At 40.9% G+C, this 24,838-nt stretch overlaps 1 protein-coding gene across 11 annotated transcripts; it reads left to right on the plus strand.

The window, feature by feature from the left end:
- On the plus strand, positions 1–24,279 carry ralgapb (Ral GTPase activating protein non-catalytic subunit beta). 11 transcript variants are annotated; one of them, XM_067591469.1, is made up of 32 exons: positions 1–152; positions 1,111–1,331; positions 5,510–5,712; positions 5,933–6,099; positions 6,188–6,374; positions 6,706–6,837; positions 7,260–7,438; positions 8,093–8,161; positions 8,654–8,805; positions 9,124–9,361; positions 10,882–11,083; positions 11,237–11,404; positions 11,542–11,656; positions 11,862–12,009; positions 12,164–12,228; positions 12,342–12,486; positions 14,014–14,144; positions 14,420–14,602; positions 14,730–14,878; positions 15,962–16,149; positions 16,351–16,454; positions 16,601–16,756; positions 16,921–16,983; positions 17,444–17,653; positions 17,859–18,017; positions 18,237–18,402; positions 18,534–18,656; positions 18,760–18,896; positions 19,015–19,123; positions 19,389–19,467; positions 20,870–21,018; positions 21,952–24,279. In XM_067591469.1, the coding sequence occupies exons 2-32, from the start codon at positions 1,155–1,157 to the stop codon at positions 22,143–22,145; spliced, it is 4,647 nt and encodes a 1,548-aa protein (XP_067447570.1). In that variant the 5' UTR covers positions 1–152; positions 1,111–1,154; the 3' UTR covers positions 22,146–24,279. The 11 variants fall into 11 exon arrangements, with proteins under 11 accessions (XP_067447570.1, XP_067447572.1, XP_067447573.1 ...); XM_067591471.1 differs by having other exon boundaries at positions 16,604–16,756; XM_067591472.1 differs by having other exon boundaries at positions 2–152; positions 14,023–14,144.
- Positions 24,280–24,838: the final 559 nt, after the last annotated feature.

Here is a 24,838-nt window from a genome sequence, read left to right on the forward strand (position 1 = left end):
TACAGACCCTGTTCCCGTTAGCTCGTCAAGCTGTAATATCCGAGCCTTGACATTGCGAAGATGGAGGATGTTATGGTGTAGCCCAGGATACACAGAAAGCACAAACTGCGAGTTTCAGAGGTCTGTTATGACAACATTTCCAGTTGGTCCAGGTAAATGGAAAACCCTCTCTGGTTACTTAGCCAGCGAGCAAACGTTAGCGTCTTTGCAAAGTTAGGTAGCTAACACAAATGACAGCCAGCTTAGCTAATGTCAACGAACGGGCTAGCGCAGCGAGCAGCAGCTAAGCTAGCTAGCAACGTAGTTTGAGATAACTGATAAGTTAGCTCACATAACCATAGTTTTTTCTTTGAGGGCACCTTCTTGTCTTATCCAGAGACATTTGGACAGCAGAGAAGCCAGCCAGCAGCTAACTTCACCTAATGTCATCAGCAAGATGAGGAAGATGTTTTGATGTCAGTGCTAGCTAGCGTTAGCAAGCTAACCATTGCAGAACCGTTTCCTGGTTGGGATTCTTCGGCTTGTTAAATTGTGTAAATGGTCGATGTGCTTCATTTCCTGACTTCGTTTAAGCTTAAGGAGCACATAAACCACTTAGTATTTATTGTCTACTGACGTTACCCGTGTTACTTTGTGTTCTCTGGTAGGAGAGGTCGCAATGTTAGTAACAACATATTCAAATCTGGTCATTGTTTACTGTCAAACTAGACATCAGTTAACATGACTTCACACTCGTCCGAAGTTTTTATGACATATTCTTTATTTCGCCATGCATTCAGTGCACCAAATGAGAGTAGTTTAAGATAATGTTAGCGTTAAATTAATCTTTTGGTGTTGCTAATGATGCGTTTTAATCCTACTTTCTCCTTCACCTGAAATTCACTGCGTAAGATGAGAGTAAACCACATAAATAAGTTAAAGTTTGACTTAGCATAGCCCATAAGAACGTCGTCTTGGTAGGAGGTGTGGCTCTGTTACCAGACTGGGCAGAAATATTCTCCTCACAAGGGGACACAACTGGGTTGGTGCTTGATGTTATAGCTTAGTAGCATTTTGATTGTTTTTCTTAATTGTCATATTAAGTTGACTTGTGGATGTGTGTGTCTGCAGGTGGAGGCAGGAGGTGTGAGTAGAGTGCAGTAGACATCAGCAGCATGTACTCCGAGTGGCGCTCACTGCAGTTGGTGGTGCAGAGTGACCAGGGCCACCTCAGTGTTTTGCACACCTATCCCACCAGCGTTGGGACAGAGGTGGCAAATGCTGTGGTCAAGCCTCTGGGCACAGCTGTAAGCCCTGTCGCCACAGAGAACATCCTCAAGACAGACAAGGAGGTGAGGAAGTGTGTTACACTCACAATGCTTAATACCTTGGTAGTCTGCCAAGGTGCCAACTCCATCACCAAGGCTTTCACCTTCAAAATCTGCTCACATATGAAGGTGGTTGGCTCCACTGATCCATTATAAAATATATTTGAGACAACACCACTCACAAGAACTTAGTGTCAGTGTATAGTGCGCTGTTAGGTGGCACTGCTCTATGCTGTATTAAATTTTTTTGACAAATTGCTAACCATTTGATTTGAAAAAAGTATGTAAATAAAAACAACCAATGTCAACATATTTTTGCATTTAGCCATGCTAGTTAATTAAAATATACAACAGGGTTAGGGTTACTAAAAATGATCATTTCAAATCAGGTTAAGATACTAACATACTGTTTTTGAATGGGACAAGAATCTTTATTGTGGACATGCCACTTAGTTTGACCATGGTGATGGAATTCAGACTATTTTTCTCTATGATATGCAGGGATGCCAAGTTGTCATCTTTCGGCAAAAATCACAGTTTTGGATCCAAAATAATTCATTTGTGTGATTTGTATAGATTGGGGGGTTTGAGGAGGCTGAGCAAAACTTGGGAGACACTGAACAGCCACACATTTCTCTGCTCTCTGATTAGGAGCGGCTGAGATTGTCACTAAAATGAGAATAGCTGGTCAACCTTAAAGGTCTTAAATGAGCCCGGTCAGGTTAAGGCTAAAGCCACAGATATACTCCCCGCCAGATGCGTACACGGACAGCTGCGGACAGCTGCAGACACCACGGACGCGTAGTAGCTCTGTTTATACTACTTTCTTGAGTCTGCTTGGAGGATGCATTCCACACATGCGCAGTAGATTGGCGTCTACAGGAAGACAGTGTGGTGACTGCGCAGACTGGTGCAGACAAGTCTGCACGGTCACAATGCAGAAGGTATAATTTCAGCTTAACCCATTGTCACTAACCCCCTTCACTTAAATCAGCATGTGACAAGCAGACACGGGAATTTGGCTTGAGTCTTGAGGAGTTGTTGCATTAATCATTAACAAATAGCCTAAACTGTACACACACTGCACCGCTACGTTCACAGCTACACCGTTGCTGTAACTGCTCCGGGAACCAGTTCACCATCACACTCACGCTCTTTCTCTGTCTCTCCCTCTCTCTCACTCTCTCAGCACACTCACTACGCACTGAGCTATCTCTTAAGGAGCTATGCTACTTGTACAACAGTATAGTAAATTATTTCGCGCTAAAAATTGGCCAAAAAAAAACAACCGGTGATGGACTCAGACAATCACCCATTGCTGATATATTTGTCCAGTTACCCAAGCCTAATACAGTATCATATTAATCATCAGAGGCAGATAAAATCAAATCACTACATTTGAAACACCACATCTATAAGTCCTTGAAGTACCATAGTACAATATTTTAGTCTATCCCCTGTCTCTGAGGCTGTGGCACGCTGTTACATATTTTGCTGCCAATAATAAGCACCTTTTTCTTTGTTTGGTTTCAGGAGTGGTCAGGTATTTGGCTAGTACAATCTCTCTGTTTAGTGTTTAATAACATTGAAGCTTATTCTGGTTTTTAATTTCAGTTCTCCAATTCTCAGTGAAATTTCTTTTCAATTTAAGGTCAATGCATTTTAGTTTTTTGGCCTTTAGGGTGCAGTTGTTGTTTTGGTGTTGGACTATAGCATGGAGTTCCAGTGCTAATAGGTTTTTCCCTTTATCCTCACGCTAAAATCGACTGTAGATCTACATTTTAAAACTGATATTTAAAAATGTTATTCCTGGAGGGAGGGGGTGGGGCATACCTCCGTGGGGTTCGCGTTTCTGTCACCTTTTCCACCCCTGATGAGTTTGCATCCCTGGATATGATATGATGCAGTAATCTACTTAAATGACCAGCCTCCTACATCACTGGTGTTATCTCCAGTGTCATATATAAGCTGCACCAACATGAGGAAACAGTGGCTGATGGCCCCTGCCCACTAAATTTGGAGGGAATGCCTTTTGTGCATAAAGATATCTGTTACTGTGACACTGAGACAAATATTCAAGGAATATTCGCAAATGTTAAAAAAAAATTAAAATATCAAATTGAAAAACATGTTCAGATCATGTCTTATAGTATTTTGTTGAAGTACAACTATCACTGCTTCTATAAGTCTTCTTCAGTATGCCGTTACTGGCTTTGCACCTAGAAATGAGCAGTTTCTTCTCTTCTTCATTGTAGATCAGCACATAAGCTTTTCCGTAAATCATATTTCAGCTAGGCCACTGGACAACTGTCTTAAAGCCACGGCAGTTTTGAGCATTATGTCATTGTCATGCTGAATCTTCAGACCAGTCTGAGTTTGCGTGCACTGTGGAGCAGGATTTCTTCAAAGACCCCTTGTATTTGGCTTAGATCATAATTTCCGTAATTCTGTCCAGTTTTCCTGGTCCTGCCCTTAAAATTATGGCATAGACGTTTTAACTTCTATGTCATGAGATAAGAGTCCTTTTTTTCCTCATGCTCTCAAAGTCCAATTAAGTGCTAATAGGCAAAACCCATACAGGCTGTAATATGTCTTGTAATATGTGAGTATTTTTGTTGTAGCCACTCTCGCATATAAAGGCCTCACTGATGGAGTGCTACAGAGTTAGCCTCTCCCATATCTGCAGGAGTCTAATACCTGGAGCACAACAGACATTATAAGTACTTTTTGTACAGCTCCCCCTTCCCTTCACTGAAACTATGTCAACAAAAATGAACATGGTGTCTGTGTGTGTTATTATTTTCTCTACACGTTGTGTGTGGATTAAGCAAACCACAAGGAAAATACTTTCTAGATGGCTATTTCATGCCTTTAAGCCTCTGCAGCGCACGCTATATATTCACTGATAAACAATTTCAGTGTGTTAAATAGGGATGTCCTGAGTTGTTTATAGGATCAGGACTGAGTCTGCTTCAATCTTTGCTCTGCACCAGCAGTTGGAAAAAAAGTCTCCCTCGCACTCTGATAAAACACTGGAACATCTGCTAAACATACTGTCAACACACACCGTTGTGAGCAAGTGAACCGCAGAGCTCACAGCAAGCCAGTAGTTTCAATTAATGAGATGACAGCATGCATCAGCGAGTGATGTGAGAGGAGCTGTGTCGGGATAAAAATATTTCAGCAATATTTATCAGGTGCACCGAGCATCTGAAATGCTGCTGCTGGTTTGAACTTCACTTCATGATAAGGATAAAGCTCGGATAAACCTCTCTGTCACTACTGATCCACACTAATTCTCAGGTTATTATTTAGCTGTCAAGCATTTAAATTACTTTACTAATTTTAATGTGGTTTCACTGTTGGCAGCTGTCTTATGTCGGAAATACAAAGTAAATGTCGGATTTGACTTGGTATTGGGTCAGCAGATACTCACTATTTAAGGACTTGATTCACAAGCAAGAACATGTGTCTGGGACATCTCCAGTCTTATCTGCTGTTGAAGGATGATCTGTTCTCATTCATCACTTGTTTTTTTAATAATCATCTGTTTTTGATGTAGCAAGTAACAAAGTACATGTAATTATGGTGTGCAGAGCTTTGTTGTTATTGCCTTGATTATACTGTCTTAAAGGACCAGTGTGCAGGATTTAGAGGCATCTAGCAGTGAGGTTGCAGATTACAACAAACTGAATAGCCCTCCCCTCCCTCTCCCCTTGCAACCTATGGTGGCCATGAAACTTGGGAAAGTCCCTCTCTAGAGCCAGTGTTGGGTTTGTCCGTTCTGGGTTACTGTAGAAACATGGCGGGCTCCGTGGAAGAGGACCTGCTCTCTATATAGATATAAAAGGTCATTCTAAGGTAACAACAATGCGTTTTTTATTTTCATGGGATAATACACTAATTAAAACATACTCATGAATATTATATTCAATTTCTGCCAAGTCCCTTCCACTAGATGCCACTAAATTCGACTGGTCCTTCAAACCTTTGACCCCCCCCCCGTTATACATCAAAAGATTGGCAGCACTCGCTGAATATGACAGTGTTTAAAATATGTGTCGAGAGTTATTATTCTTACCATGTGATGTGGGATACAGGACTCCTCGACAGCAGTATGCTTCATAGCTAAATGCTACAAGCTAAATCAATAACTCTTAAAAAAATTCACATGACTTAATGAGAATGATTTGGCCCCCCAGGTGAAGTGGACCATGGAGGTGCTGTGTTATGGCCTTACCCTCCCCTTAGAGGGGGACACTGTCAAGCTGTGTGTAGATGTCTACACAGATTGGATGATGGCCCTGGTGTCGCCCAGGGACTCGATGCCTCAGCCTGTGGTCAAGGAGCCCAATATGTACGTCCAGACCATCCTCAAACATCTCTACAATGTCTTTGTACCAAGGTATGTCAGAAATGTTCACAGATAAGCCTTTATCTCTCATTAGCCTTTGTTTTTAGATTATTGATGTATCACTCAGTGCATATTATATATGTTTGTTTTTGTATCTGCTACTTAGATCTCTGACTATTGATGTCACTTAAAATGCCTTTCTTTCTCATTCCTTCCCCATCCCTATCGTTCTCTATCTTCTCATTTCAAACACTCCTGTCTCTCCCTCTAGGCCTGACCAGCACAGTCTGAACCACATTAGGCTCTGCCAGCAAGTTCTGACTGCAGTCCAGAAACTGGCACGAGAGTCTGTTTCCATGGTGAGGGAAACCTGGGAGGTGCTGCTGCTCTTCCTGCTTCGCATCAATGACACATTACTTGCCCCGCCCACAGTTGGAGGTAATCCCTGCCCCTCATGATGTATTTACTTAGTTATTATTAATAATTACGAACAGCAATAATCTCCTAACATTCCTTCTTTTTGCAGTTGGGGTGGCGGAGAAGCTGGCAGAGAAACTGATGGCAGTGCTGTTTGAGGTGTGGCTGCTGGCATGTGCCCGCTGCTTTCCTACGCCACCATACTGGAAGACAGCTAGAGAGATGCTGGCCAACTGGAGACATCACCCTCCTGTTGTAGAGCAGTGGAGCCGGGTGGCCTGCGCCCTGACCTCCAGGTTAGAAAGGCATCAGCTCAACTTCATGTGGCTTTGGATTTAGTGCTAAAAAAGTACATATAGTTTGTGACTGAAATGAATTTTGTTTGATAAGAGTAATGATGGTCACTTAGCTCGTCTAACTTGTTTAACTTGTTTGTCTACAGAAGATTGACGCAAATCTACTTTTGAAATAAACTGTAGTAGCCTCTGAAGTGGCAAAGATATTATAATAATGACTATAGGACAAATATTAAGTGATTTTTAACCTTTTTGGTTAAGGTCTTTGAAGGCATGTAGTCACATCTGTGTGTGATAATCTCTGTATTCTTGTCCATCTTATTCAATCCAGACTTTTGCGCTTTACCCACGGACCATCCTTCCCACCTTTTAAAGTTCCTGATGAGGATGCCACCCTGATACCTTTAGAGATGGACAATGACTGTGTGGCCCAGACGTGGTATCGCTTTCTCCACATGCTCAGGTGCATAAACCCTCAATATTATTGCACTAAACTGAAAAAGAGATGTTCTTTCCCCATTAAACTAACCCTAACTGAAATAGATGGTTCCTTTGTTTATGTGTTATTAGGGACAGAGAAGTTACAGTGGAGTGGAACTAAAAAAGTACCTCATGTCACCCACTTCCCATCAAATATTTCCTTTTGCTTTGCACTCTTTTTCCTGAATTTTTCCTACTAAAACTAATAAGGTGGCTGGTCCTGTAGACCCATCAGACATTACAGATCTGTTATCAACTCAGCTCTCATAATATTAAATATCAGAGAACTGTTTCCATTCTATCAAAGCCATGGCAGAATCATGACCGTTCCTCTTTAAGCTTCAGTTAAGCTATAGCGTCATCTGTATGCTTTTTTCTAAAGCTGTCAATTTTGTTTGTTTCTAGCAACCCAGTAGACCTGAGCAACCCTGCGATTGTGAGCACCACTCCAAAGTTTCAGGAACAGTTTCTCAACTCCAGCGGTATCCCTCATGAAGTGGTGCTGCATCCTTGTTTAAAACAGCTGCCCCAGATCTTCTTCAGGGCCATGAGGGGCGTCAGCTGCCTAGTGGATGCCTTCTTGGGTAAGAGGATGCTGAGTTGTCATGAAAAGCTCAGTCATGGGACATTTCAGAGGAAGTGACTTCTTGTAAATGTTCCAACAAAGTGATACATTTCAGAATAAAATGGTAAAAATAGCAGAATAGGTTTTGGCACATTTTAGAAAATATACTACAAATCATATCAACATTACTGCTAAATGTTTCAAATTGTTATTGCTATCTTCTAGGCAATCATTGGTGTTCACTCATGGCAAAGTTACACGATTGTTGCAAAGCCTGCCCTACTTTACATGTAACAGTTATGCAAATTTGACAAAAATAAGTGCAGGCAGATGTTAATTGTGTTAGATCTCATGCAAATTTTAGGTTAGTTTTGGTACTGTATTAAAATCAGTGGATGCCAATGACTGCTGGGGCAGGAAAAAGAGATCAGCAGAAATGTAGAGTATTTGATTAGTGATGAAAAAGGTGATATATGCAAGAATGCTGATGAAGTCATTTGAAGGATTCACAGCAATGCCAAACATTCACTTTTTTCAACGGTTTTATTCTTTTCCAGTTGTTATTCAGGCGCTACTCATGAGTAAAATCAAAATGTAGGATGTCAGTCAGTAATACCTGTTCCAACATTTGAATAGAAACATGTCAGTGTGTATTTTTCTCTTTACACTGTAGGTGTCTCTGTTGAAAAGAGAGATGTACGGGAGAGGGTGTTCACATTTTCTCCAGTGCTGCTCTCTCATGGTACAGACGTCAGCTGACACATTGTATGATAAGATGGGCATATGATGAAGTGGTCTGTTTACTGGTGGTGATGATATTAATGACTGGGGGGGTTAGTCTTGCAATAACAAAATGAGATGTCCCAGACTTACATTCAGACTAAACCATAAGATCATCAACAATGGTTCTCCTGCGGGCGTTTAAAGTCAATCAAGATGGATGGATGTCAATCATTGATGATTTGCTTCTAACCATTGTCTTGCATGTCTACAAATGAATATTGTCTATAATCAGACTCTAAAGCCATTTCATCTTCTCTCTCTCATAACATTACAAATTTGAAAAATGACTTTGAATGATTGTATTTACCCAAAGCAACTTCTGTCCGCTGGGGTGATACAGATTGTTTGTTCTTGTTTGCTGAGGCCAATCAGAAGTCTGTCCCCCCCCCCCCTTCTATCAGGGAAAAACACTGACTGTAGTACTTAGCTCATCTTATCTTTCTCCCAACAGGCATATCACGTCCCAGAGCTGACAGTGCCCCGCCCACCCCAGTCAACAGAATGAGCATGTCCCCGCCCCCTTCCATCACCAACACCACGCCCCCTCACAGCCGCAAGCAACGGCATGCAGTGGTCACCAAAACCACAAGCAAGAGTTCAACTGTAAGTCCAAGTGTTACATAAAACTATAACAAACAATACATTTTGAATCTAGGTCCGTGATAGATGTTTTTCTTGTTGTATGACATTATTTGGGCTTTTTTTGTCTTTTTTTTTCAATGGAAAAATACTATTCACTTGTCCAACTCAGTGTGTGTATCACATATCCTGCCATTTGTTTTGTGTCTGTGAAGAAATGTGAAGCAATCATGATCATTTCTCAGCACTCTGTATTTTGAACATGTGTGATCTCTTAGTCAGATTAGTCATGTTGTCAGCTGGTTAATCAGACATCTGCCTCTATCTGTCTCCACCCCGCAGGGCAGCGGTAGTCAACCAACCAAAGCATCCCAGCAGCAACAGCAGCAGCAGCAAACTTCCTCCTCCCCGACCCTGTTGTCTAGCCCCAACCAGAGCAGTTGGGAGTCTCGGCCCCTGCCGGCCCCAGCACGGCCAAAGGTCAACAGTATACTCAACCTGTTTGGCCAGTGGCTTTTTGATGCCGCTCTGGTCCACTGTAAGCTCCACAGCGGCCTCAGCCGAGACCCCAGCATGACCGGTAAGAAGCGAGTCGATGGCTAATAGCATTTCCATTTATGCATGCATGGGCAGGTGGGTGTTTTGTTGCTGTTCATTAGTATGCGTTTTTGTGGAGTTATCTGTGTTTTTGGTGTCTGTGTTATTTTTTGACTGTATGTTGTTGGGATATCCTTTCCTTTTTTCACCATTTTCTCTGAAACTTCTTTGGCCTTTCTGTGTGTGGAGGGCTTGGTTAGAAGTGGCCTGGTATGAGATTTTCATCTGATTCTAATCCATTTACATCTACCAACAACTATTTAAACCTGGATGAAACTGCATATAGACTATAACCATATGCTAAAGACTTCATACACTCATTTTATTGGTATAAAATCATCACTAAATGAGTCAAGACAGCACATACAGTACTTAGTATTTGAAAAAGAAATTTGGCTCATCATTGGCTCTCCATTTATTTTTCTCTTTTTGGTGTAGTGTCCTGCACGTGTCTACCATGTCTGATTAATGTTAAAGCGTTGTAGTGGGTCAAAGGTCATCTAATGAGAACAAAAAAAAAAAAAACACAATTCATGCCTGATATGAATTGATCCAAAAATATTGGATCTGCTTTGATTTTGTGTCTCTCCACTATTTCTGTTATCTTGCAGCCTCTTTTATCCAAATTCTCCTTTCTTATAAATCTTGTAAGTAGGAACGGCAGCTTTTTTTCCTCACTTGATTTGCGTTTCTTGACCAATCTTCCTGCTTTTTAGTTGAGTTCCTCATGGTCATCGCCATTATTGCCATTGTTTTCTGTTCCCACTCCTTGTCATTCAAAAGTTCACCAGCGTTCTCTCAGCGTCCTCCAAAGGTGATGGAATGGGTTTCACCAACTGACCACTTGTCTCGACCATAATGTTGCCAGTTTGTGACAACGCCACCCCGCTTTAAGTTCTCATTTTCTTTTCCTTTGGGTTACACTAATCCTTATTATTTAGTTCCAGACCCCCTCAAGTTCAGCATTAATGTTTTGTTTCTTGTAATTTCCTTTTGTATTGTCAGTTCACTTGAGTTTTGATTTTATTGGTTTGGTGCCTCAATGCATGAAGTGAATGTTCTGTACCTTGAGTGACAGTCATATAATTGCAGCCGTGAGGGTGCTGACACAGGGATTTTGCTTTTTGTTCTTTGCAGCAGAAAATGACCCATTTTTTATTACCAGCACACTACACCTGGTCATGCTTTTTGCCAGTGATAGGTAGAACTTCTATGGCAAACTCTTTGTGTCAGAATTCCTTTTTATTGAATGCTTTTTAAATGATGTGAGTGTGTGTTTGCAGTCATTAAAGTCTTTGTTCTATCTTGTTGTGACAGCAATTAAATGTCTGCTTTATGGTGCTTTTGTTTTCTCAAATTTTTTACTATGTTTACTTTTTGTTGTAGTGCGCATATTGTAGGTACATGTCGTATGTTTGCCTGTTTCTCATACATGCATGAATACTAATGACCGCATTACAATTCAGGGTCCTTTCATTCTCTGTCTCTTTCCACTCTCTACAGCCATAGCCACTCAAGTAGGTTTGGAGCTGAGAAGGAAGGGCTCCCAAATGTCCACCGACTCCATGGTGTCGAACCCCATGTTTGATGCCAATGAGTTCCCAGAGAGCTACGAGGCAGGACGAGCGGAGGCCTGCGGGACTCTCTGCCGCATTTTCTGTAGCAAGAAAACTGGAGAAGAGATTCTGCCTGTTTATCTTTCCAGGTAATGTTGTCAAGTGTTTTTTTATATGCCAAGTTCTAATTGACGTTAACAGTAACATTCACCTTATTTTGGGTGTGCAGTTTTAGTTTCGTCAGAACTGTACAAAACCATAAGCAGCAAAGCTAATATACAACTATTTCTCTGTCTCTGCAGGTTTTACATGGTCCTGATTCAGGGTCTCCAGATCTCCGATTTCATCTGTAGACCAGTCTTGGCTTCTATCATTCTCAACTCTTCCTCTCTCTTCTGTACTGACCTGAAGGGCATCAATGTGGTGGTGCCCTACTTCATAGCTGCCCTGGAGACTATTGTACCAGACAGGTGAGACTGGTAGTCCCTTACACAAGTTGTGGATTAGTTCTCATATAATTTACAGCTTTTATTTCTCTTCAGAGGTCAATTTTGAGGATATTGCCTTAAGTTTCGTGGAGTCAATGAGATTTGCTTTACTCTATCAGGGAGCTGTCCAAATTCAAGATGTATGTAAACCCCACCGACCTGAGAAGAGCCTCCATCAACATCCTGCTCGCCATGCTGCCATTGCCGCATCACTTTGGCAACATTAAATCAGAGGTAACAGCTTTGGTATTAGTACATTTTATTTATTCCTAACGTGCCACATAAATTCAGGATTTAGAAGGTTTCTGGGTTTTCAATGTGAACTAAATCGTCTTTTTGACACTTAAGAAATTAGAGTTTGGATCTTTCTGTTATAACATTAAAGTCACTTGTCTTTAAAAACAAAAAAGTTCATAACCATGCTGATGTTGTGCTTTAGGTTCTGTTGGAGGGGAAGTTCAATGAGGAGGATGGGTGGCCTCATGACCAGCCCGTGTCGTTCCTGTCCCTGAGGCTACGTCTCGTCAACGTCCTGATCGGTGCCCTGCAGACTGAGACCGACCCCACCAACACACAGCTCATCCTGGGTATCTACAGGCTTCATCATATCCTCTTTATCCATTTATTTTGCCTCCTTCTATTACTTGTGCAGTATTTTTGAACTTAAACAATGTATGTTGTATTGAAGTATTTTTATTGTCCTTTATATAATTTTTTTTGTTGATCTTTCCCCCCTCACAGGTGCAATGCTAAATATCGTTCAAGACTCTGCTCTGTTGGAGTCCATAGGTGCACAGACTGAAACAGTAAGGCTCAGATCACAGCTTTCTTCTACTGTTAAAAAAAAAAAAAACATTTTATGATGCTAGAAGCAGTATGATGGACTGGATATCAAGATTGCTGTGTTTTTTGGTGATAGGGGAGTATAGATGGGAGCCACATGACAGTGAGGAGTCAGAGTCACAGCCGTACAAACAGTGGCATTAGTTTCAGCAGCGGGGGCAGCATGGAGGCCACCAGTCCGGACTCTGAGCGTCCTGCCCAGGCCCTGCTTCGAGACTACGGTAAGACACCCAGCTGCTTGACATAAACTAATATCTTCTTGCTTGATGAATCAACACAGTACTGCTGGCTTTGGCCATATAATTGCCGGAAGATAACTTCATGTTATCAGTACCTGCTTGCTGATGGAAGTAAAAACATGTAACTTATTAAATTAACTCATTTGCTCTTTATAGCTAACGTGGTTAAAGTTGTATGCAGAGTTAAGAAGCGTTGGGTAAAATGTCTTTGTAGGTGACAGAGTTATTTGCTGTGATGCTGTGCTGTTTGTCTTTTCCTCGTCAGGGCTGAGCGATGTTTAACTGAAATAACATTTTGCAACATGAGAAGGATTTTTTGATCTAAAAAAATTTAAATAAATTGATGATGACTGCTCTCATTTGCCCACAAGTTTAAATCTTCGCTGAACATTGTGCTGCTTATAGGCGACTTTGTTCAGCAGGAAATGGGGGGAGGGAGGGGGGGATGCATGGTTCCTGTGAGACGAGATGGTTGCTCTGTTACATTGTGTTGTCAGACTCTGAGCTGGACAGGAAAAGCAGGCGGGAAACTGTTGTTCAATATGCTGCAGCCATTTCAGCATGATTTGGATTTTTTTTTTAATTCAGAAAATCATATGCCTGATTTCTCCAATCGGAGCCATATATGCATCTTAGAGGCTCAATGCAGAAGCCTCAACATTATGACTTCAACATTTGAAAGCATTACTTTGTGTGTTGAGACTTCCTCTAGTTCTTTAGGTAGAAAATATTAAATAAATAATCAGCATTAGAAATAATTACTCAGGATGAGACAAAATTAAAAATAAAAGTTATGGGACAGACTTGGAAGGGGAAGAAATAAATCAGGACCAGGACAGCACAGAGAAACACTACTGATGTCATGGTCTAGTCCAGCCATTCTTTACCTCAGCCTCTGCTGTTTCCACTGGTTAATACTTTTCCTTTGGAACAAAGTAGAACTGTCCAAACAGGCGACTTTGCATTTTTCTTTGACACAAACTTGGCAAAAAAAAAAAACAGTCTCAAGCTTTTAAATTGTAGGTTAAACTTAGAAACTGTGACTGCATTGTTCCATCAATGTCCACTCCACATGAAGCTGTGGTTTATATTCTGAGAAATGTTTAATCCTCCAGGGTTATAAGTTCATAGCAATTGATTGTTATATCATGGAAAAGCCATGAGATATTAATAATAGTAAGGTTCATGTTACTGTGTGTTAAGTGTGAAGTTGTTTTTTAAAACTGTTAAGGTTTTTATTAGAATTAGGCCTACCTATTCATTGATTTAGTCAGTTTTGGACAATTATAATATACACAAGTCGAAATTATGGGAAAAGGATGTCGCTCAGCCTTATCTATTCTTCACTGTATGCAAATTTTGCTCAATATTGTGTGCTGTGCTGGTTTCAAACTCTATTCTAATGCATGTTTTTAGTACCAAGAAATATCTTCAGCAGATTTGATGCCTTTATTCTGCTTTGCTCTATTCTTTGCGGTGTTTGGTATTTCGGGGTGTTATATGGTCTAGCTCTTCCAGATACGGCGGCAGGCTTGCTGGTGCGCAGCATCCACCTGGTCACTCAGAGGCTCAACTCCCAGTGGAGGCAAGACATGAGCATCTCACTGGCTGCCCTGGAGCTACTGGCGGGGCTCGCCAAGGTAACACTACAATGTTCAATCACTACTGAAATGCAGTGTAATCTGGAATCGTTCCCAGCTGGCCTGGCTGTGGTGAGAGTATTGTTTGTCCTCTCATCTGCCAGTCATTGAACTTTTAAAACTTTTACATAAAACCACAAATAATTGAAAAAAAGAAAAGTAAAACAGCTGTTCACCTATAGAACAAGGCCTTCAAAAATACATTTCAACTGCATGACATTAAGAATTTTATAATGTCGCTTATATGTTGTATTTTTTGAATATATCTTAACCAGGTTAAGGTGGGGGTAGACTCTGCAGATCGCAAACGTGCTGTCAGCTCTATATGTGGGTACATTGTGTACCAGTGTAGCCGTCCAGCTCCTCTTCAATCCAGAGACCTTCACTCCATGATTGTAGCTGCCTTCCAGTTTCTGTGTGTGTGGCTCACAGAGCACCCTGACATGCTGGATGAGAAGGTAGGTTTAAAGTCTAAATTTAAATATCTCAGATATGCCGTTAAGTTAGAGGGGATCAGTATTTCGTTTGGTAAAATTAAACTTCCAACTGTTCTTAGATTCTGTCCCTTGTTCTTTTTTGTATCAGGATTGTTTGGTAGAGGTGTTGGAGATCGTGGAGCTGGGAATCTCTGGCAGCAAGTCCCGACAGGAACAGGAAGTCCGACATAAAGGGGAGAAGGAGCACAACCCAGCTTCAATGAGGGTGAAGGACGCTGCTGAGGCGACTTTGTCCTGGTGAGACGCTTTAAAGTTTATGAAGTATAATCCAGAATTGCAGTTAGTTGATATAGTTAATATGTAACATAGTAAACTGCAGGCACAGACAAAGCATATACTGTATTATTCAAAGTGCTCTTTTGCTTTGTCTTGGGCCACCTTTAAGGAAAAAAACTGTAACAAATAGGAAAATGTTATATACACAGACTCCTGTCTCTGTTTATACAAAGCATGCTGTTGGGTATGTATCTGTGTATGTAGAAGGGGAGCTCCTTTGCATATAGCCAATCAAAAAAGTTTGTAATACAAACAGTAACCATCACCGTTCCACCATCTGTTACATGGTGGCAGAGTGACATCCAGCAGCAAAACCAAACAGCTTTTCTCAGGGCAAAACCTAACTGGAATTAAATTCAGTTCAAATTTATTTGTACAGCACCGTTTCATACAAAAGCAAATAAACAGAAACATCTATGCATACATACACGTTTATGTACACACATATAAACAAACATACTGTGGAGATACAGTGTGTTCACTTAAGAAAGTGCTTGAGTGAAAAGAAAGGTTTGGTTTGGTTTCAAAAGAACGCAGTGTTGGAGAAAGTTCATCAGTCAAACTCTTCTATTCTTTAGGTGCATAAATACTGAATGCCATCTCACCAGACTTTGAAAGTTGAAAAGAAAAACAGTACTGTCAGATCACCACACTAACATTAAACTGTCTTGTCTGTTGACTTGTTAGCGAGTGTTACTAGAGAGCAGCACCCTCCAGAGGCGCGCAGGCCAAAGGGCCATTTCTGTACATCTCCAAAAATGTTATTTTCTTCCTTTCAACAATAAAGTAGTTCAAACAATAAATTTTAAAATCACTTTTTACATTATTTTCAACTACGGAAGTAGTTTTGTAACTTTGGTTAGACTTTAAATCTAAATTATGTATGTATCCTGTTTTTCTGCTACAGTGACCTAGTTTCCCCAGTTCTCCTGCTGAACCTCCACACAGCACACAGGCGACTATTAGAGAGTAAAACGTGCTGTACTCTTTGACCCAGTTTCTTAATGTTTTTGTTCTGGCATGTGCTGCCGTGGTGTTCCCCAGTATCATGCAGGTGTTGGGGGCCTTCCCTTCTCCCAGCGGACCCGCCTCCACCTGCAGCCTGCTGAATGAAGACACCCTGATTCGATATGCCAGACTCAGTGCCACAGGAGCCAGCAACTTCCGCTACTTTGTCCTGGACAACTCAGTTATCCTCGCCATGCTGGAGCAACCTCTTGGCAATGAGCAGAGTGAGTAACTCATCATCTGTCCTTTGATATAATACAGGTTTATTGGGATATCAGGAGGGAAATTAAGGTGTTACCTGGTTCATTTTTAATGTACAATTAGAGACTGTATTACCTGCTAAGAACCAAGCACTGGTAAATTAAAATCAATAACCAATAGGCCATTCAGTTTCTCCATAAATGAGACCATCTCTGTCCTCACAGACCCCAGTCCATCAGTGACAGTTTTAATCAGAGGAACGGCTGGAAGACATGCCTGGACCATGCAGCTCTTCCACCAACCCAGAGGAGCTCGGGCCAATCAGAGGGTGAGATCACACTGTAGATTATTATTATCTTGTTAGGCACTAAACCAAAATCACCTCAGAAATGTTTTAACGCCACACGCTTGAGTTGTAGTTAAAACTTAACTGATAACACAACTCCACATCTGTCTGCTTCTCTCCTCCCACAGCAGGTATTTGTTCCTGAGGGCCGTCCAACACCCAACAACGACGTGGGGATCAAGTACAACGTCAAGCAGAGGCCCTTCCCTGAAGAAGTGGACAAGATCCCCCTTGTCAAAGCTGATGTCAGTATTCCTGACCTGGACGACATTGTCAGTAAAGAGGTGAGTCCTGTTATTGATCTTGTATCCACATTATGGCTAATTACATTCAGACTAAATCATTCTAACACAGGCATAAGCTAAAACAAGATTATACGTCGTTGTGGCTGAAACAGAGCCACGCAGTAAATGAATAACTCTTATTATTTGTTATTACACAAACTCAGGTGTGTTGTATGGGCTGGCAGGATGATTCGAGAGCTACAAATACACACAGTAATTTCCGACACGTGAGTTTTGCAGAGATGAAATGCCACTTGGGTGTCTGTTGGAGAAAAGGGTCAAATCCTCTGGTTTGGTGACAAATACAATAACAGTTTTGTGGGGTTTCACAATCCAATCCAATACCTTTGCCATAAAGTGCGGCTTTTAATGCAACCCAAAACCATCAATAACTGTGGTAAAAATAGCAACAGCATTGAATCTGTGACATAGTATTAACAAAGTAAGCATTAAAAGCCTCACAAAGACTGGATTGTTCAAGGGCTGTTGTATTGGATTGGTTGAGAGTGTTCAGGTTTAGCTAATAAATTGGTAACTAGTCCTCACATCCCCTTAATACATCAACTTTGGGAGGTGACACCTCAATACTGGGACTGTTGGGCTGCATTTATACAATCGAGTGCCATTCATCAGCCACAGTTTGTCCTATCATCTTCTTAAAAATGTAATTTCTCCCTTTTTTTTCAGCTGGAAGTTCAACATGACAAGCTTCGTATACTGATGACGAAGCAGATAGAGTATGAGAACGCCTTGGAGCGGCACAGCGAGGAAATCTGGAAGTCCAAGTCTTTCCCTGACCCACAGACAGACTGTAAACCCCCTCCACCCTCCCAGGAGTTCCAGACAGCCCGCCTCTTCCTCTCCCACTTTGGTTTTCTGTCTCTGGAGGCGCTCAAGGTTGGTAAACATAATTTGTCTGACATAATTTGTTTTTCATGGCCAGTAGAAGATTTTGTGGATTGAAGCTGCCAAAAACATTTTCCGCATATCAAATATTACATACTAAATCAAATTATAGCTTAAATTTAACTTAACTTTTTATACTACTGTTATTATTAATACAGTTAATTAGAATGTATTTATATTAATTTATTATTTATAGGAGCCCAACAACAGCCGTCTACCTCCTCATCTGATTGGCCTGGAGTCGTCCTTGCCAGGGTTTTTTGATGACATCAGCTACCTGGACCTGCTTCCCTGCCGACCATTTGACACTGTCTTTATTTTCTATGTGAGGGCTGGACAGAAAAGCAGCCATGAGGTGAGTAAACTCAGGCTGATTGATTGCAGCAAGACACCAAAGATTCTATGTATACAGTAAAATGATTGATGACTTGGGCTTTTGCATAACTGGAGTGAAAAATGGCTTGCATTTATCTTGGAAACGCACGTGTTGATCTTTTCTTTTTTTTTCTGTCACAATATGTGTATAAGAATCTCTGATTATGAACGGATCTGTTCTTGTGCTTGTGGTAATCAGATCCTGAGGAATGTGGAGTCATCATCCAGCGTCCAGCCCCACTTTTTGGAGTTCCTGCTGTCCTTGGGCTGGCCTGTGGACGTAGGACGTCACCCAGGATGGACGGGGCACCTAGATACCAGCTGGTCCCTCAACTCCTGCTCTGACAACGATATACAACAGACTGGTGAGCTACGAAGCTATCTACTGCATTAGATTTGAAGAAGACGAATGCTCATCATCACATCAACTCTAGTTTATTTACATGTTAAATATTCATGGTAACTATATTGAATATTTGATTATTTGTTTCTGTAGAGGAAGCAACTACTCCTGAGGACACGGGAGGTTCAGTGTTCAATGGGGAGAAGAAAGTTTTGTACTATGCCGATGCTCTGACAGAGATTGCCTTCGTTGTTCCATCTTTGACAGAAAATTCCGGTCAGTATTCACTGCCTCGAATTGATGAATATTGTATATCATGAAAATGCAGGGAGGGATTCAGTGTTTATAAAGTTGCCATATGGTCTTTGTTATTTCACAGAGGAGTCGTCAGTGCACAGTGACTCCACAGTGGAAGCAGACACTAATACAGACCCCGTGCCTGCTTCACTCAAACAACCCAATCTCACACTGGAGCTGTTCCCCAACCATTCAGAAAACCTGGAGTCTGCCAAAAAGGTAAAGTCTGGCTTATGTGAGTTTATCTGAACTCCTGACAGCGGATGATAATGATTTGTAATTTTGTTTTTTTTTTAGTGTTTGCTTAAACTCACTATATATTGTGCTATTTCTGTAGCTGAGTCCTTTGGTGAAGACCAAGAGGTCATCGACTGGAAAGTCTTTCCCAGCACTGGGTCCTGAGACCAAAGTGTTTGTAGTCTGGGTGGAGCGCTTTGATGATATTGGTAGGCATACTCTTTATACTGCCTCATATCCTCTCCGGTACTGTATCTACTAGTTTTATGTAGTTTAAGACCACTTGCAGTGAGGAAAATATATTATCTCTCTACATAGATTATATTTTAATTTTCTTGCATTTTCTCTTGTTCATTCAACAAATTACTCCTCACAAAATCTTAGTATCAAATACTCAACCCCTGTAGCCTTAAAAAGTAGGTGTAAAAATGTTTATTAAATGAGTGACCAGAATGTCATTGTGTGTGTTTTTAGAGAACTTCCCGTTGTCTGACCTCTTGGCGGAAACCAGCACAGGTTTGGAAGCGAGCATGAGCAACAGCACTTCCTGCAGGTACTAGAGAAGTTGACACTCAAAACAGTTTGCTGCCGGTACGGAACATATGGTTCACAAGTCGGTTTTGGTCAGATGCAGAAATGAAAAACAAAAGAACATGTAGTGCAAATAAACAACTTCAAAAACACCACGTGCTTTGGCATGTAGGATAACAAACTGTGCAAGACTTAACACACAGTGCAAAACAGGAAGTACAACATGCAGCGTGTGCAAAAGCAGGCAGAGAAAAGGAACTGTGGCAGAGTTGTGACAATGGTCTGCAAGGACTGAAATGGCTTATAGGAACATTCAGTTTTTGTGAAAGGTGCTTCAATTCTACAGTACTTGTACAGAACTTTCTCGTTCAAGTGAATGGGAAGGTGTGTCCAAACGTTCGACTGGTGCTGGATGTTGGTCATTGTTGTAACATCTTAGCCAGTAGCTTCATCGTGCAGATCGACATAGAGGCCATAGACCACAACCCTCAAACTTATTTTAAATGGGTTAAACCAAAATAACAATTAAACAACAACCTTTGAGAGCCATTTATAATGTGTGACATCCGCTCATTTCATGAGCTGCAACTGTTCATTTTCTGAGTGCCCAGGTGGCTTGAAAGGTAATGCGTGGGTTGCATGTGTGAAGATTGCTAAATGTTCTACTTCTTTTCAAAGCAAAGGAAGAGCCGATTTTAGACAATTGCAATGCTGAAAACGTAGCAGAGGAGAAGAGCAGCATTCATAGACACATTTTCTCTGCCTATATAATTGTTTCATGTGAAGTGAAAACCTACTGGTATTTACACTAAACATTAATGGGATCACAAGGCGTCCCTGACCAGGGCTTTCCACAAGCATATGGAATATGCCAGCCAGCTAGGGGAATAGCTATTACTGTTTAAAACAATGTCTTATTCATGACTGATCAGAACATTTCTAATCCGGCAGCTGGAGCTTATGAAGAGCTCTGCCTGACCAACTCCCCAATCCAACCAAAACACATCTTGCATCTTGTGCATTTACTCCTTTATATTTTATATGGTCAAGTGCTATGTAACTGCATTCTGATCTGTCAAGATACATCTTAATGTCAATTATAAATGAGGTCAGTATCAATAAATGTTATTGTGGTTTAGTGCAAAATGACATCTCTTGTGTGGTGATAAACAGCTGCTGACACTGCAGAAATTCAAATATAGAATAACAAGCAGTGACATGCAGCTTTCTGTATTTACCTTTTAATTTACCCAAAGTGTGAAGTTTTGCATCATGACGGTGAAATATGTACAACTACTTCCCCTAGTATTAAGTCCTTTGGCCGCATTTTTTCTGAGAAAAATATAAACACTTGAACTCCTTTTTAGTATTACATACAAACATACCATGGCACATTTACACTGTCTCTATTGTTCCCGCTGCAGGTCAGGGTTACTAGAGAAGGACGTTCCTCTGATCTTCATTCACCCTCTGAAGACGGGTCTCTTCAGGATCCGGCTGCACGGAGCTGTGGGCAAATTTGGCATGGTGATTCCCCTGGTGGACGGCATGGTGGTCAGCCGCAGAGCGCTTGGTAATAGCTCATATGGCTCTCTCTGTCTTTGTTTATCTCTCCTTACCACATATTTCCTTTTTGCTTCATCAGAAAGAAGTGAGGCAATAAGCCTTAATGTATCACAGGGTTTCCACAGGAAATCTGTTGGCGTCATTGATGAGCTTGCTGAAGTATAAATATTTCATGGTTGGCATTTGAGTTAAAAACACACAAGAAACATGAAAGAAATAATCAATTTATCTCACTGGATAATTTAGCTAGTTAGGTTTTTGCTGATCCTATGCTCATATGTAACTTTACCTTGAAGAACATCATCAGTCTGCTTTTCAATGGCAATTCTTAGTCAGCAGATGGCATAATAGGAAGCTATGTTAGACGGTTGCTATGGTTTCCTAGAACTTCTCATCTGTCAAAGTAGTTAATGTTTGAATCTCCTTCCTTCTCTAATTTTCACTCTCACTACCTTTATCTTGTTAGAGGGTGCTGTGCTAAACATTTATATGTCTTTTTTTAACCTTTACTCATTCAGAGGAGTTTTTCATTTTCATTTCATTTCAAGAACACCCTGATCACATTCACACAGTTACACATTCATACCTGGAAGCCGCCCAGTACAACCAGTCTGATCTGTTGGCCACTGAGCAGCTCCACTGTAACAGTTGGGGTTAAGAGCCTTGCTCAAGGGCACCTCAGTGGTGGTAATGAGGGAGGGGCAGGTACTGCTTCTTCACTTTCCCCACCCAGATTTATCCTGCTGGTCTGAGGATTGAACTGGCAACCCTCCAGTCACAAGCTCACTTCTCAATCCTGTTGCCACTGTATTATCTTATCAATATCGAAATCTATTGATACAGTATTATCAGTGGCAGTAGGATTTAGCCATTTCATGAAACTCACTCACTTTTGACTACTGTGGCCTGATGAGCTCCTGTGTTTGCATCCTCCTCGCAGGGTTTCTCGTGCGTCAAACAGTCATCAACGTGTGCCGACGGAAGCGCCTGGAAAGTGACTCGTACAACCCGCCTCACGTGAGGCGGAAGCAGAAAATAACTGAGATTGTCCAGCGTTACCGCAACAAGCAACTGGAGCCTGAGTTTTACACCTCGCTCTTCCACGAGGTGGGGGAGGGAAAGCCTCACCTCTAACCCTCTGGTTCTGTCCTAACACTGGCTCACAAGCGCACACAACAACACACACACACACACACTCTTATGCTATACTCTCATACACCATTTACAACTGTGCGTGCATACACACACACACAAACACACTCACACACACACACAGAATCTTTATATTTATACTGTACTATTTTGTTATTTATATGAATACATATATCAACACTGTCTGCCTTTGACTCCGAGAGCAAAGTGTCAAAAACCATGCCAAGGTGGAAGAAGCTAAATTTCTATGTCGCAGCCGCTCACTGAAGATTTGAATGGCTGAAGTTCAACAGTGACTGTATCTCCTCATGTAGGTTCACGCTTTGTGGCAAAAGAGTTTCTGCTTGTCTTTAACTGCAATACAATAGTTACACTGTTGGCCTTTTTGAAATTATAAACAGTTTGTCCTTTTAAACCCTGTGATTATGAGTGAATTTCATGATGGTTTGGTAATACAAAGTTGTGTCCAAAATCCAGATCTGCATATCTGTTTTTGTTTTAATCAAACAGATTCACGGTTGGATTTTTGCCAAGGAGATAAAACATGTAAGCATCATAAAAATGTTTTTGTAATATACATCACTGCTGCTTTAAGGCAGGTGGCTCCAAGAGAACAAAGAAATGATTGACAGCATTAACCCATAATCTTAACTCTACAACAAATTGTCATCTACACCTAAACACCTGCTGAAGTCTTCCTAGTGCACACACGCATTTGGCCATCGCAGCAGCTGACTGAGCACACAGATAGTGCTGTTTATATTTTTTGATTTTTCAGATGATTTATAGGACTCCTGTGTTGTATTACTATATGTGGATGTCATTTTTGACGCCTGAGCTGTCATCCCATCTCACAACAAACAGCTACTACACTGTGTGTGTGTGTGTGTGTGTGCGCGTGCGTGTGTATGCGGCCACATGTATGCTCGTTCAGCCAGTCAAATTATTGACTCTACAAGGAGTCACAGTGACCCCTGACAACCCTGTACGTTGCATTTAAAGATGAATTCTGTCACTTTAAACAAATAAGAATCTTGAGATAAAACCATTTAGAAATTTTCTATTTTGTCTGTCAAGACGTAACCCTAGAACTTGTTCACTCTTAGGGCTTTGTAACATTGGCGTTCACTGATCATGAGAGCATTTACAGAGTTCCTGGAGTTTGCACTTGAGGTTTGCAGGGCTAATATGAAATGACCACAAAGGCATTGTAGGTTTCGAGTCTGCCAATACCAAACAGAACCATAGCACAGTTTAAGTGTCTTGCTCCTCCAAACAAATCTATGGTGATGATTTCAAAGGCCAAAATACTCAATGTAGCTAACTTGCATTTTGGCTGAGTAAATGTGTTTTTTTTTTTTTTATTCTAAACCCAGAAAGAGAATATTTAACTTGTCAGTTATATTCAGTTTGGATAACAGAAATGTGCAGTTTTGCCTTCACTACAGTTTTAGCAACTTTCACAATTTGTTTCACTTTTTGTTTATTCACTGTACATTGGTTTCTGATTCAAGCCCTCTCACTGTCTGCCTGTAACAATGTGAATTTATTTATCACAGAGATGGAACAGGGCAAACACCTCTAGTTTCTTTTGTTATATTGGAAAGTCTTAATGCACTGAGCACATTTTATGTTTATTTTCTATTCCCTTTGGTTACCTTACATGTCTTTTTGTACTTTTGTGCATTTTGAAAGAAAACCCTGCTGAAGGAAGAGTTTTATCTTGTGAAATATGAATGAAGAAGAGACGTTGTGGAGTTTTTAACCTATCATGTCTAATCGTGTGACTCACTTTTTATGACGGTGCTTTATGCACATGCCTTTTTTTGGAAGGAAAAAGTACATTAAATATGCTTCAAAGAAACAACATACAATCAGTCATACAGTGTATCCTATGTTACTCCTTTGATGTTTGATCATATTTAAGGATTTGCCATGTACAGAAGCGGAGGATGATATGTAAATATATGATAGTGTAAGGCATTTACAAGTTGTCTGTTGCATTCCTCATCTGAGATGGCGAGAAAAGTTATGTATGTATGCAATTATGTGTGGGAGGCTCACAATGGGTATTGAATGTAACATGCATCAATTAAAACTATTATTGACATTTTAATTTCTCCCATTCCTAATATTTGACTTTTTGTTCACAGGATGTTTATGAAGAATAAAATGAACTTCCACTTTTACTTTTTAATATTTAATTGATAACTTTTTCTCTTCAGAAGCAACTCAGGCTCTAGATTTTAATGAACCCTTGTTAGTTGGAGCCAAAATAATATTAGAATAAAACACAGACAGTTCAGTTACTCTGTTATGAGTATTTGCATCACAGACAGATAAAATGAGACAGACCGGACATGATAAAACGGCGCACAGCTCCGGGCGACACCTGTGAAACTGGGTGTAACTCACTTCCACATTGAGGCCGATGAAACATTAACGTATTTTGACTGCGAATACAGTTTGTTTGTCTACCACAACTTCCAATATAAGCAAAACACAGCTGCATGTTCTATAAATAGTACAATTAACTGAGATTGAAAGCTGAGCTCGAGTCAAGATCCGACAGGTAGGCTATATCATATGTTGCGATTGACGTCAAGTTCGCACGAGACCCAAATTAGCCCGCGTTAAATACGGACAAACCGAAGTCGAAATAGGCACGAGACGAC

The sequence above is a fragment of the Thunnus thynnus genome, chromosome 6 (assembly GCF_963924715.1).
Source record: "Thunnus thynnus chromosome 6, fThuThy2.1, whole genome shotgun sequence".
Taxonomy (NCBI): Eukaryota; Metazoa; Chordata; class Actinopteri; order Scombriformes; family Scombridae; genus Thunnus; species Thunnus thynnus.

Excerpts from the sequence above, each read along its gene's own strand:
- ralgapb (XM_067591469.1), top strand. The coding sequence starts at position 1,155 with ATGTACTCCGAGTGGCGCTCACTGCAGTTGGTGGTGCAGAGTGACCAG. Across the intron at positions 7,439-8,092 it reads CCTAGTGGATGCCTTCTTGG|GTGTCTCTGTTGAAAAGAGA; the intron begins GTAAGAGGATGC and ends TTTACACTGTAG. Across the intron at positions 11,405-11,541 it reads GAGACTATTGTACCAGACAG|GGAGCTGTCCAAATTCAAGA; the intron begins GTGAGACTGGTA and ends TTACTCTATCAG.